Source organism: Vombatus ursinus, unplaced genomic scaffold (assembly GCF_900497805.2).
Source record: "Vombatus ursinus unplaced genomic scaffold, bare-nosed wombat genome assembly UNPS02005204.1, whole genome shotgun sequence".
NCBI classification, from domain to species: domain Eukaryota; kingdom Metazoa; phylum Chordata; class Mammalia; order Diprotodontia; family Vombatidae; genus Vombatus; species Vombatus ursinus.
The window spans coordinates 219,226-232,930 of NW_020944982.1; the positions used below are offsets into that span (position 1 = coordinate 219,226).

Genomic DNA, 13,705 nt, shown 5'->3' on the forward strand with positions numbered 1-13,705 from the left:
ACATTTAGGCGCAGCATGCCCCGCCAGTTTGCCGCATCTCCCTCCATCTCCTTTCCAGGATTCACAGTGTTCAGTATAGCAAATGAGCTGGAATCTTCAATGGAGCAGGGAGAGTGTGATTTAGGATGATGGATGCAAAACTGGGACTTGGGGGGGGGGGGGAGAATGTACCAAAGAAGTCAAAACCAATCCTTGACCAATCATAAACAAGTAATTGTGTCCAAATTCCAATATAATATGGATATGGATTACAAGTAGGTTGGCAAATGCATCATAATAAATAACAATCACTTTGATGTTAAGACCAGCATAGGCACAAGAAATGTCACAGATAAAGAAGCTGAAGAACTGTACAGATGCTTCCAAAACTTAGTTTTGAAGTGAGAGTCTATAACAGGGGTGGGAAACCTGCTACCTCGGGGCCACATGTGGCCATCTAGGCCCTCAAGTGCGGCCCTTTGACTGAATCCAAGTTTTACAGAACAAAACTCCTTAATAAAAAGATTTGTTCTGTAAAACTTGGATTCAGTCAAAAGGCCACACCCAAAGACCTAGAAAGCCACATATGGCCTCAAGACTACAGGTTCCCCATTCCTGGTCTATCTCAACCTCTGACATACAGAATCTCTCAAACAAGTCTCTCAAGCAGACCATACCGAGTCTGCCTACTTTGCCTGTATCCTTCTGAGCCTTGTAGATGAGGACTTAATTTATGTGACAAACGGGGTGACTGAAATGGACGGGCCGAGAGTAACCAGACACACGCCAAATTAGAAAATAGAGAGCATTTACTGGAGCCGGCCGGCGACTGTCCCCTGGATGCAATACTAGGAGAGCAGTCCCAAGCAAGGGAAATAACAAAACTTTATACCCAGCAGTTTACAGTTGTGGATTTAGCAATCCTTTGAGGTAGGGGAATTTACAATTGTGGATTAGCGATCCTTTGAGGTAGAGCAGTTTACAATTGGGATTAGCGATCCTTTGAAGTAGAAACTGAGGAGGTTAGGCTAGGGGGTTGTTTTTTTTTTTTTTTTTTTGTGACAACTCAGTCCACTTCACTCCCCCCTTTTCACGGACGAAAAGAGTCAGACGGGGGACTCATCAGAGTCCAGAGGAGCATAGGATTGACGCAGGACAAACAACTGGAGTGCTTGCACTCGTTTCTGGACATAGCGGGTGATGCATTTTATGAGACAAGGGGCCACGAGTAACCCAAGGAGGAGAAGGGCCAGAGGGCCCACCACTCCGGAGAGTAGGGTGGTTAGCCAGGGGGACCAATTATATAGGGTCTGATACCAAAAAGACCCCGTTGCCCGTGCGCGGTCCCTCTCATCTAACCGCTGCCTAAAGGCTTGCAAGGACTCCCGAATAACTCCAGACCGATTGGCGTAGAAACAGCAGGTTTCTCCCAACGCCATGCATAAGCCTCCCTGTTTGAGGAACAGTAGGTCCAAGCCTCGGCGGTTCTGGAGAACCACTTCGGCCAGAGAGTCTAGGGAAGTCTCAAGGTGTGAGACTAGCTCTTCCAAGGAGCGTAGGTCCCTATCTACCTGTGCACTCAAGGCACCGTAGTTGGCTTTCCCCTGTATCAGGGCTGAGGCCCCAACAGCAGCGGAGCCGGCCACTCCGAGTCCCACCAGTATGGGAACCAAAAAGGGTACAGCCCTCCTGGAGCGAGTTAAGCCAATATGCTCAGCTGCCCCTTCCTCTGAGTAGACATATACCTGAGGAAAGACACGCACCACTACACAGAGCTCGGTCGGGTTGAGGAAACGAATGTCCTGTATGCAGGTGGTGAGTCCTCTGGTACAAGCGAACCATACTCCAGGTGGGGCGGTTAACAGGAGGTCAGAGCTTTTGGATGTGGGGGAAATAAGAATGACTGAAGTGCACGTAGCATTGAATGGGGAGGACCGCAGCGGGTAGTCAGGCCCGAGCAAACACATTCCTTTGCCCTGGACATCGTCTAGGGTAAGTCTAGGCTTGTCTGGGTTACAGCGGGCAGGTATGGCAGAGGATTGTTTGGACTTACTTAAAGACAACTTTCCCACAGAGGTGATGTTGAGTTCGATAGCAATTCCTACGAAATAGGGGGGAGCAGGATTCAGACACAGCCAACAGGAGGTGGTTATGTTTGGATCAGACAAATTTAGGAATGAGTGGACAGCAGAGAGTGTATCAAAAATGGGGGAACCTAGGTTAGTGAGGGTTTCTGGATTTTCGGGAGCCTCTGGTACCAGGTCCCTAACAGATGGTGGGGTGAGAGTCAACATGGCTTGTGGGTTAAGGATGGGATTCGGTCCTATGGGGAGTGTATGGGTGGAAACTGCGATTTTCTGAATGGTAAAAAGGACCCCGTTATCCCATCCAGTCATGTATAACCTCAAACCCCAAGAATGTCCGAGATTCCAAGAGTCATCAGTGTCCTGCTTGACTGTTAGAATCATAGGGTTACATTTCCCAGGCCAGCAGGAGGCGGGGAGGGGGCTTTGTCTCTCCAGGGTGATTAGGGGGTCTCGGCCACCTCTAGGAATCCACCTGGCCACAGTCTCACAACCCCATTCTGCGCAGTGAAAGTGATTACTACCCTGACAGGAAGGATTCCCCGTGGCCGGACAAACATAGAATTCAATACTTCTGATTCTCACTTCCCCTACCCCGGGTATGGTTGGAGTGGTGGGAAAAGTGGGGCAGTATCCCCATCCCCCAGCGATAGGGTCCCGCATAGCCCGGTTTTGATTCCATCCTGGTCCCAAGAGGGCACAGAGGTCAAACCTGAAAGTGGGGGCTCCGTAACTGGTGAGAGCTTGGACGGTGGTCCCATCGTTAGTTCGGGAGAGAATCCACCTGGATGGGGTAGGGCTATAGGGGTCACCCAAAGTCACCTCACAAGCAAAAAGAAAGAGAAGAAGAGTCAAGTTCTGGAGAGTCGAAGCTTTAGGTCGGACACTGCTTCTGCTGTCCAGGCGGTGGAGTTGGGCTCTGGGGCCTTCTTGATGTGTGACCGATGTATCCATGCCTTGCGGCCGGCAACCTTGACGGCAGAGGGGTTGCAGAGGATAATTTGATACGGGCCCGTCCACCGTGGTTCCAGGGCTGGTCCAGCTGGAAGCTTGCGAGTGAGGACCCAGTCTCCCGGTGACAGGGCGTCTGATGAGGTTGCAGGGGCTGGTTCTTTCCCCGCAGCTTTCAGGACCGAGCGTACAGCGTTCTGGACCTCACGCAAAGCCTGGAAGGACTTAAGAAGAGTCGGATTAGTAAAATCTGGGGCTGAAATAGCTGCAGATACTCTTGGAATAATAGGAGGAGGGGCTCCATAGAGGATCTCGTATGGAGATAAAGAGAGGGTTGAGGAATTGGGAGTACACCGGGCCCGGAGGAGGGCGAAGGGAAGGAGACTGACCCAGCTATCGCCAGTTTCTATTTTAAGTTTAGCAATGTGTTCCTTTAGAGTTCTATTCATCCTTTCTACCTGCCCTGAACTTTGAGGCCTATATGCACAGTGCAATTTCCATTTCAATCCCAGCATCTTTGATAGGCTTTGAATTGTTGCAGATACAAATGCTGGGCCGTTGTCAGAGCCTATCGAGGCCGGCAGGCCAAATCTAGGAATAAGTTCAAAGAACAGCTTTTTGGCCACTACGGTTGCAGTTTCAGTTTTGACTGGAAATGCTTCTGGCCATCCAGAAAATGTGTCCACGAATACAAGGAGAAAACGGTACCCTCCCAACCCAGTTCCCATGTCAGTAAAGTCTACTTCCCAATGGTCGCCAGGAAATGTTCCTCGTGGTCTATCAGTTGGTATCCTTGATTGTGATCGTGGGTTGACTTTGGCACATGCAAGGCACCTTCTTGCGGCTTCCTCGGCCGCCTGCTTCATCCCAGGGCTGTAGAAGTGTCGGCTCACCAGGTCGTAAAGCCGGGTTCCGCCTAAGTGGGTAAGGCTATGAAGAGTCATCAATAGGGGTAGCAACAGTGCCTTGGGCAGAATTAGCAAGCCATTTGGGTGTCTTCTCCATCCCCCCTTTTCAGGGGTGCCATCCGGATCACTGGATTGATAAGATGGTTGGACAGGAAGCATCCCCTCAGGTTCCACGACCATAGCGGGTATCAAGGGTTTGCAGGCAGCCGCTCGGGCAGCCTTATCCGCTGCTGCGTTCCCTAGAGACTGGGGGTCAGTTCCACGGGTGTGAGCAGGAACATGAATTACCGCCACCTCCTTGGGAAGCCAGACAGCATCCAGCAGGTCCTGGATCTGACTCTTGTTCCTAATCTCCCTTCCCGCCGAGGTTAACAGACCCCTTTGGAGATATACATATCCATGGATATGAACAGTGGCAAAGGCATAGCGGCTATCTGTGTAAATATTTACTCGCCTCCCTGCAGAGAGTCTAAGGGCTTGAGTTAAGGCAATGAGTTCAGCACGTTGAGCAGATGTGCCAGGGGGTAGAGCGGTATCCCAGAGGGTCTCAACCGGAGTGACCACGGCTGCACCCGCCCTACGGATCCCCTCCTGAACAAAACTGCTGCCGTCTGTGAAGAGCACTAGGTCGGGGTTTGTTAAAGGAACATCAGTAAGTCCAGGGCGGGACGTGTGGATGGAGTCCAGTGTGTCCAGGCAGTAATGTATAGGGGAGGAAGGAGGGGAGTCAGGGAGCAGGGTGGCCGGGTTGAGTGTGACCGGAGGAGCGAAAGAGATGCACGCGGAATCTAGGAGTAAGGATTGGTAATGAGTCAGGCGTGAATTTGAGATCCATCTTGTCGGCGGGGAATGTAAAAGCTGTTCCAGATGATGTGATGCTGAAATCTCAAGAGGCTGCCCGAAAGTGAGCTTTGCGGCTTCCCTAACCAAGACGGCAACGGCCGCCACAGTTCGCAGGCAAGAGGGCCACCCGGAAGCCACAGGGTCCAGCTGCTTGGAGAGATAGGCAACAGGACGATTCCAGGGCCCCAGGGGCTGGGTCAGAACCCCTTTGGCCACAGCTCGAGACTCAGACACATAGAGGCGGAAGGGCTTGGACAGGTCTGGCAGGGAGAGGGCAAGCGTGCTGGACAGCGCCTTTCGGAGCTTGTCGAATGCTTCCTGCTGCCGTGGTCCCCAAACAAATTGGGTGGGTTCACCAGTTAGGGCCTCATATAGGGGTTTGGCAACCTCGGCAAACCCCAAGATCCAGAGGCGACAGTATCCAGCTATCCCCAGGAATTCCCGGAGCCCGCGGCGGTCCCTCGGGGCGGGCATGCCCAAAATGGCAGCTACACGCCCCCGAGACAGTAACCTTTGACCAGAACGAAGGGTGAAACCCAAGTAAACAACGGATTGAGAGCACAGTTGTGCTTTCTTTCCAGAGATATGATAGCCGGAAGCTTCAAGCAGCTGGAGAAGGTGGAGAGTTGCATCTTTGCATATTGCCTCAGAGGAAGTAGCTAACAAAAGGTCATCAACATACTGGAGGAGAGTGACCTCCGGATACGAGACCCGGAAGGCGGCCAGGTCGGAGGCCAGAGCTGAGCCAAAAAGTGTAGGGGAGTTCTTAAAACCTTGGGGAAGCCGGGTCCAGGTGAGCTGAGAGGATGTCCCAGTGTTAGGATCTGTCCAAGTAAAAGCGAATATAGGTTGGCTTACTGGTGCCAAGGGAATGGAAAAGAAAGCATCCTTCAGGTCCAAAACAGTATACCAAGTCCGAGCAGGGTCCAGGGAAGATAGCAACGTGTATGGGTTTGGCACAGTAGGATGTACAGTTTCCACCCGGGCGTTGACTTCTCGTAGATCCTGGACAGGACGGAAGTCTCCAGACCCGGGCTTGCAAACTGGAAGTAGGGGGGTGTTCCACGAGCTCTGGCAGGGTCGTAGAATGCCTGCCGCCAAGAGTCGATCGATGTGAGGCTTGATGCCCAAAAGGGCAGCTCGAGTCAACAGGTATTGTTGGACACGCGCAGGGGTTGCTGTGGACGAGAGCTGGACCACCACTGGGGGCTGGTGTCCTGCTAGACCAAACGGGTTGGTCTCAGCCCAGATTCCAGGAACCAAGCCTTTGAAATGGTTCAACAGAGTTAGGGAGGTAGGGGTGGAGGTGGTCGAGGGGCGGTCTGGGGAAAACGTTAGGGGGAGGAGGCGAGACTCCTCTGACAACGGGCAGGTGAGAACAAGTTGTGGCAGGTTAAACCCGAGAGTGGGGTTAGGTCCCTTAAAGGAAATGATAGCCTGAAGCTTGTGTAGGAGATCTCGGCCAAGCAAGGGGTAAGGGCAATCAGGCATTACTAGAAAAGAATGGGAGACTAGGCCCTTCCCTAACCGGACTTCCCGAGAAGTGGTGAGGGGTACAGACTGTTTTCGTCCAGTAGCTCCCTGGACCTGCACAGTGGACGATGAGAGGGAGCCCAGTGGGGATTTCAGGACCGATGCCGCAGCTCCAGAGTCGACTAGGAATGAGACAGGTTGACCCCCAATACTGAGAGTAACCCTCGGCTCCAGGGGGTCAAGAGTCACAACGGACTTTGAGCCGGGGCACCCCTAGTCTGTATTCAAAGTCAATAACGGCTCTGCCTTCTCTTTCAGCCCGCGATTAGGGCACTCAGATTTCCAATGACCCGTGGCTTTGCAGTAAGCACACTGATCCCGAGCTAAAGGAGGCCTTCCCAAGCCTTTACCCTTATAGGGGCGCCCAGCGTTTGGGCCCTCCCGCCTTCCTTTCCACCCTTGCTTCTGAGCCTCCCCTGGAACCTGTGCTAAAGCTGCCACTACCGCCCTTGCGACCGTGCGAGTTTGCTTGTCTTGAGTCTCTTCACGATAGTCAAACACCCGCTTGGCCACTTCCATGAGTTCAGTCAGATTTTTACCCTCAAAACCTTCAAGTTTCTGTAGCTTCCGACGGATGTCCGGAGCTGAATTGGCTACGAAATCAATTACGATGGCTCTCCGGTTATTGGGATCCTCTGGGTCGATAGGGGTGTAGGTTCGATATGCCTTGTAGAGGCGCTCTAAGTATGCAGCTGGGGACTCATCCTTGCCCTGTTTAACCTCACTGACTTTGGACATATTAGTTGGCTTCCGTGCTGCTGCCCGTAACCCTCCCAGCAATAACTGGCGATACCTGTCCAGTGCTTCCCTACCGCGATCAGTGTTGGGGTCCCAGTCGGGCCGGTTCTCAGGGAAGATGTGGTTGCGGCGCCCCAGGTCAGTAGAGGGATGTCCATCTGGGTCCAGAACTCCCTTCCTGGCTTCTAAAAGAATCCTGTCACGCTCCTCGGTTGTGAAAAGAACCCGGAGGAGCTGCTGGCAGTCATCCCAGGTGGGCTGATGAGTATAAAAGACAGTCTCTAGGAGGGAGATTAGGCTCTGGGGCTTATCAGAGAAGGATGGGTTTTGCTGTTTCCAATTGTACAAATCACTGGTGGAGAAGGGAACATATACCATGAACGGTCTCCCTGATTCTCCGGGAGGGGAAGGAACTTGCCGCAGGGGAAACGCTGACACAGTGGAATCTGGGGTCAAACTGGAATTAGAAGGGCCATAAGGAGCACCTGCTCGAGTATGGGGTGGACTTATCAGAGGAGGGGCTGAGGGGCTCAGAGACCCTGAGGTTGGGTACGGGGGTGGATCTGAAACCTGGGACTGGGAGTACTCAGCTGGATCTAGGGGGTCAGAATCAGGGGGTGGTAAGACAGGAGTAAGCTGCGTGACGACCTTAGGACTTTCGGGAGGCTTGCGGCTAAAGGTCGTCTTTGATTCCGTTCCTGGTCTTAGTTTTGAAAGGGCCTGGACCTGTAGTGGTCCCGAAGGGGGTTTGAAATCAATCCAGGCGGTGATATAGGGGACCTGATCGGGGTGGCCAGGTATACCATAGACAATTCCCCTGACCCGGCCGGCCACCGAGACGTCAAACGTACCCCCCGGGGGCCAGCCTACCTCGAAGGCGGGCCATTCCTGTTGGCAAAGGAGAGCTAATTTCTTTTTAGTAACCTGAAACCCATAACCTTCTGCTATACGCCGATATTGTTTGAAGTCCCGTAAGACAATAAAGAGAGGGGAGCCTGGCTTAGGGCTCGAGGGTCCTTGTCCCATGGTGGATTAAGGACTGAGAAAGAAAAGAGTAACAAATAGACGTGCTCACGTAAGCAAGGACCAAACACGGACACAGGGAAGACACAGTCAAAACAGGGTAGAGGGGAATCAAACTGCCTCAATTCCGAACGACCTAGACAATGAGACAGGAATTTACACCCCCCCTCACGGAACAAATAGTAGATAGACGCGCACACACAGTCGACACAAAAACGGAAAAAAAAAAAGACACAGTCAAAACCCTGGATGCTCCTGACACAGTAGCGGAGAACAAACCCGTCTCAGTTCCGAACAACCTGGAGAATGAGGCAGGAAGTCTTTCTCCCCCACCCCGCCACGGAGCGCACAGTGGACACACACACACACAGTGACATCGGTGCCGGACAGACACAATCAGACAGGCAGGACTCTCACACGGCGTCCCGTGGAGGTCAGTAAGGGCGTTGCAGCTGCGTCCAGCCTGGCCACTTACTTCAGAAGAGTACTCACCAGAACAGACAGATTACAGATTGCTCTATGCCCAATTGAGGATTTGTGGTCCGGGCAGCCTGGTATGCACGGGCTATCTCAGCGTTCGGGGCCAGGGAACGTCTTCCTGGTGGCCACCCCCTGGACGGTGAGAAGCCTGGCCTTCCAGAGATGCCCGTGTCTGGTGCCCAGAGGGCTATCTCGGTGGGACCTCCAAATGAAATGGACGGGCCGAGAGTAACCAGACACACGCCAAATTAGAAAATAGAGAGCATTTACTGGAGCGGCCCGGCGACTGTCCCCTGGATGCAATCCTAGGAGAGCAGTCCCAAGCAAGGGAAATAACAAAACTTTATACCCAGCAGTTTACAGTTGTGGATTTAGCAATCCTTTGAGGTAGGGGAATTTACAATTGTGGATTAGCGATCCTTTGAGGTAGAGCAGTTTACAATTGGGATTAGCGATCCTTTGAAGTAGAAACTGAGGAGGTTAGGCTAGGGGGTTGTTTTTTTTTTTTTTTTTTTGTGACAACTCAGTCCACTTCACTGACTCCAATAAAAGATCTGATGTCCACTTTAGAGGAGATAAATGCAAGAGTCTCTTAGGGAAACCCAAACCATTTTTAATTCAGATTTGCTGAGGTTCTAAGTTTGTTGATGAGATCCAGAGGAACTTCAGACCTATAAATGATACAAATGCTAAACCTGGATCCAAGTTACCCAGAGAAGCCAATTTTCTCTTTGTCTATTCCACAGTTCCAGGCTATTATTCACGGAAGAATCCAGGAAAAGGTTCTTGGTTTGTGCAGGCCTTCTGATCAGTCCTGAATAAATGTGGGAAAAGCCTATAGATGATGCAAATCCTCACTTGTGTGAACTGACTGGCTGTGAACTTTGATTCTCAGTCTGGCAACCCACATTTCAATGAGAAGAAACAGATTCCATGCAGGGACTCCATGCTCACCAAAGAACTCTACTTTTGACAACATACCCAACTGCACCAAGGATGATTCGATCAGGAGCTATGAATCTTTCTCATAAAAAAAAAACCTCTAATTTGTTTCCATGAAGACCTATGATCTTAAATTTCCAGAAGCTTAATTTCAGGGAAAACCATCAATCCAGCAGAACACACTTCCAATGTTCCTTAGTGCTTTCATGAATTTTCAAAGGAATTATAATTTTTGAATTATAGTTTTGTCTCATGACTGTAATTATCTCTGGATTCATAGATGAGAGTCAAAAGTCTATTGGTGATTTCTTTTGAATCTTTATGTAATGTGATGCAAACAATATAAGCAACCTCTATTTTCACCGATGAGGGTGTACCTCTTGATTGTTAATGGACATACGAAAAAATGCACATCTACATCACCAAATAAAATTACTGCTTCCAGTCTTGAAAAAAAATTTTTTTTATAAAGGCAGTTAAGTGGATCAGTGAAGAGAGCACCAGGCCTGGAGTCAGGAAGACCTGAGTTCAAATCCAACCTCAGACATTTACTAGCTGTGTGATACTGGGCAAGTCACTTAATCCTGTTTGCCTCAGTTTCCTCATCTGTCAAATGAGCTGGAGAAGGAAATGGCAAACCACTCCAGCATCTTTACCAAAAAAAAAACAAAAACGCACGTAAATGGGGTCACAAAGAGTCAGACACAAGTAAAATGAACAACAGTAAGTCAAGGAGGCAAATAGGAAAAAACAAAACAAAAAAAAGGAGCTATGGTATATAAAATGTGATAGAATAGTACTGTACTGGACTCTTATCAGTGTTATGACTAACTTTGATTCCAGAGAATGCTACACAACTCCTGAAAAAGGGGTGAACATCTCAGTGCAGAATGAGATAGATACAGATATAAATATTTGGATATAGTCAAAGTATACATGTATACATGTTTGTAACAAAAACTTTTTGTTTTGTTCTTAAGGGGGGTTGTTATGGTGGGGAAAGGGGAGAAGGAAGACTTTTGCTGATTAAAAACAATAAAATAAATTTTTTTTTAAAAAGAATGTTAGCTCCTTGAAGGCAGAGAATGTCTATGTTTTTGCTTGCATTTGTATTCCCAGTGCTTAACACAGTGCCTGGCACATAATAAGCACTTAATAAATGCTTGTTGACTTGAGCATTTATTAAACACTTCAAATTTATCATAACTAGATCAATAAATGAGGCATACCCCCTCACTACCATCATGTTGAGATGTTTGTGTATTGGCAGATTATTCTCCCCCCCATCCACCTAATTAGTCTGAGATGATGTATTATATGCAGACTCCCAATGGAAAAGCTGCAAACACATCTATCAAAGGGCCTTTGATTTTTTTCATGAGAAAAGCACACAAGGTCTTTCCCCTGGCATGGTCCAGGCAATTTAGGGACAAAATTCTCTGTAAATCTGCTTGCCCATGCTAATTAGTTACTCTCAAGTATAACTATGTACTTTTGATTGACTCTCACTCTTTCTTTTGTTTTGTTTTACCCCTAAAACCAGTCAAGAAGATCTCCCTTATCTTAATTACAGCTTCACAGATAAGTGTCTACATAGAATAGCTCTAAAGTACTTAGAATCACAGATAATATCCTTCTCATTCCCCTCAGCAGACTTTGAGGAGATGAGGGTGGAGATAGGGGTGAAGATGGGGGCAGAGATTCTAAGAGGTTGCCTTTCTTTCCCCCTCCCCCAGCCAGTTACAGTGTTGGGGTAGGGGAGGGCAGGAAGACTGAGACAGAGAGGTCTTTTATGACAACTATCAAGCACATGGACTATCAGAGAAATTCCATTTAGACATTTTTCAGAACATATTCTATGACAGCAATAATCATCTATGACAATGGTAAACTCCTCCCTGTCATACCTTTCTTAATATTGAAAATCAGATAATTATTGAACAAATTTATCCATGGTAATGCATCTACAAGTTAGCTTATGAATACCACCCCTCTGAAATACCTTAGTTTAACACATGTTTCAGGTCAGTATCTATTCAAAACCACAGCTCACTGACCTCTACCAGTGATTTATTTTTCCAGAACAAGACACATTTGTTCAAAATTAAAAGTGTTTAAACAGAATGGTAAGATAAGTTAAAAGAACCCTCTCCCCATATACTCCCTGAATTGCTAACTAATTTATGAAGTTATAAAATGGGTCAGGCATGCCAGGTTCTTTGGGTACTTGCTGGGAAAGACCACAATAGCAGCAGGAAGTGAGGCTACAATCACACTTTAATAAGGCACAGAAGGTGTTGGGGCAGAAAGTACAGAGACAAGCAGCAAAAGTGGGTAGGGTACAGAGGCAGACAGCATGGAGACAAGGAATGTGGTGGTGAAGGAAGGCAAGCAGTGTGAGAAGAGGAGGGGAAGGGGGCAAAACAGAGTATCATTCATGTAACCATGGATCAGAGTTGGGAGCACTCAGCAGAATGGACCCAATGGAGATGGAAGACTGCTGGGGGAAGGAGTTTGAGGTCTCATTTTTATAGGATTTGGGAAGAGGGAGGAAGAATAGACTAACTTTTATCTGTGTCACCTTGGGATTAGTTCATTGACACATCCAGATCATCTCAAAGTTGTGGGTGAAACTTTAAAGTTAACCTGTTCATGTCATGTCAAAGTTATCAGCTCCATTTGGTGTTCTGCTGGTCTTACTGCGGATGTCTGGAATTTGTCTGAGATGTTTACATCATAGGACCAAAAGACCCTGACAGCAAAGCTAAATGGCTTCCCCTGATTCAACACATATTTCTAGGGAGTGATTTTTGGTGAATATATAATACAGTCTGTAAATTATGCTCCTTTTATCTTTGGGACAGTTTGTCCATGTCTTCTGGATTCCCCTTTGCAATCTTACTTTCTGCTATTGCTACTTTATGCTGGCTACTTATAAACTCACTACTATGCTAACTAGAAGGGGGGGGGTTATCAGGGGGACTAGAACAAGATAGAATTTTGACATACTCCCACATGCCTATAGATAGCCTATCTCTAAATTTCTGTAACATTGGTTGGATACTGTGTAGGAGAGATTAATATGAGAAAGGTCCGAGAATGCATTGAATGTGCATGTTGTGAAAGACTTTAAAGACAAGAGAGAGGTTGGCATTTTATCCCCAAATGAATAGGGAACCACTGAGGAATGATATTATCAGAACTGTGTTTTAGGAATGTCAATTTGGCAGATGTGTGAATGCTGGATTGGAGAAGGGAGAGACCAGAAGGGAGAACAATTTGAAGGTTATTTCAGTAATCTATGTCATAGGTGATAGGGAATGAACTTGGGTGGTAATTATGTGAGTAGAGAGAAGAAGAGATATGTCAGAGTTAGGTAAGTAGAATTGACAATGCTTGACAATTCATTGGATATTAGGAAGAAAGGAGTGGCTCAAAGGTTGCAAACCTAAGTGACTAGAAGGAAATTAAAAAGAGGGATAGATTGGGGAGAAAATAATGAGTTCCTTTTTGGACATGATAAGTTAAATAATTCTATGGGTCATCCAAGAAGAGATACCCAGCAGGCAAGTGAAGAAGGGGAGAGCTGAGGGCTGCATATATAGAGTTTGACGTCAATTGCATAAAAAGGATAATCAAACTCATTCAAGTTGATGAGCTCCACAAAAAAGAGTGTATAGAAATAAAAGAGAAGAGGTCCCAGGCCAGAGCTCAAAGGGGCACCTACACTTTCAGAAAAGGACAGTATGCAAAGAAAACCAAGAAAAAGTTGTCAGTCATTTAGAAAGAAAACTAGGAAAGATTAATATGTTCCACTGAGCTCCTTTTAAAAATTTTCCAACTAGTTCTAATAATTTGATTACTGGTTTGTAATATAGTGTGACATCTGGTAGTTCTAGAAAATCATCGTTTTTGCTTTGATCATTATTTTACTTGAAAATCTAGACTCTTCCTACAAAACAACCCCTTAACAGCTTGGTTGATCTAGCATAAAATCTATAAATTAATTAATTCATTCGTATCATTATTTTTACTATCTTGGTATAGCCCAACCACAAAGATTGAAATTCTCTCTAATTATGTCTCTTGCTTTATTTCTATAAAGGCTGTTTCATAGTCCTGAATCTGTTTTCGCAGGTCAGCTCCCAAATGTTTTATGCATTGTAGAAAGGATTTTTCTCATTCTATCATTACCTCCTGACTGTTTTCTTAGTATTGCTAAGA

At 47.6% G+C, this 13,705-nt stretch overlaps 2 protein-coding genes across 2 annotated transcripts; both read right to left on the bottom strand.

The window, feature by feature from the left end:
- Positions 1–1,085: 1,085 nt before the first annotated feature.
- Positions 1,086–3,017, bottom strand: LOC114029785 (endogenous retrovirus group S71 member 1 Env polyprotein-like). The gene has a single exon (XM_027844432.1). The coding sequence runs from the start codon at positions 3,015–3,017 to the stop codon at positions 1,086–1,088; it is 1,932 nt and encodes a 643-aa protein (XP_027700233.1).
- Positions 3,018–3,218: 201 nt separating this feature from the next.
- On the bottom strand, positions 3,219–8,062 carry LOC114029794 (wiskott-Aldrich syndrome protein family member 2-like). Its single transcript, XM_027844442.1, has 2 exons — positions 7,111–8,062; positions 3,219–3,238 (listed from the first exon to the last, which is right to left on the bottom strand). Exons 1-2 carry the CDS (start codon positions 8,060–8,062, stop codon positions 3,219–3,221), a joined length of 972 nt encoding a protein of 323 aa, XP_027700243.1.
- Between the last annotated feature and the right edge of the window lie 5,643 nt (positions 8,063–13,705).

Excerpts from the sequence above, each read along its gene's own strand:
- LOC114029785 (XM_027844432.1), bottom strand. The coding sequence starts at position 3,017 with ATGGATACATCGGTCACACATCAAGAAGGCCCCAGAGCCCAACTCCAC.
- LOC114029794 (XM_027844442.1), bottom strand. The coding sequence starts at position 8,062 with ATGGGACAAGGACCCTCGAGCCCTAAGCCAGGCTCCCCTCTCTTTATT. Across the intron at positions 3,239-7,110 it reads GGACCCCAACACTGATCGCG|TCCTTCCAGGCTTTGCGTGA; the intron begins GTAGGGAAGCAC and ends ACTCTTCTTAAG.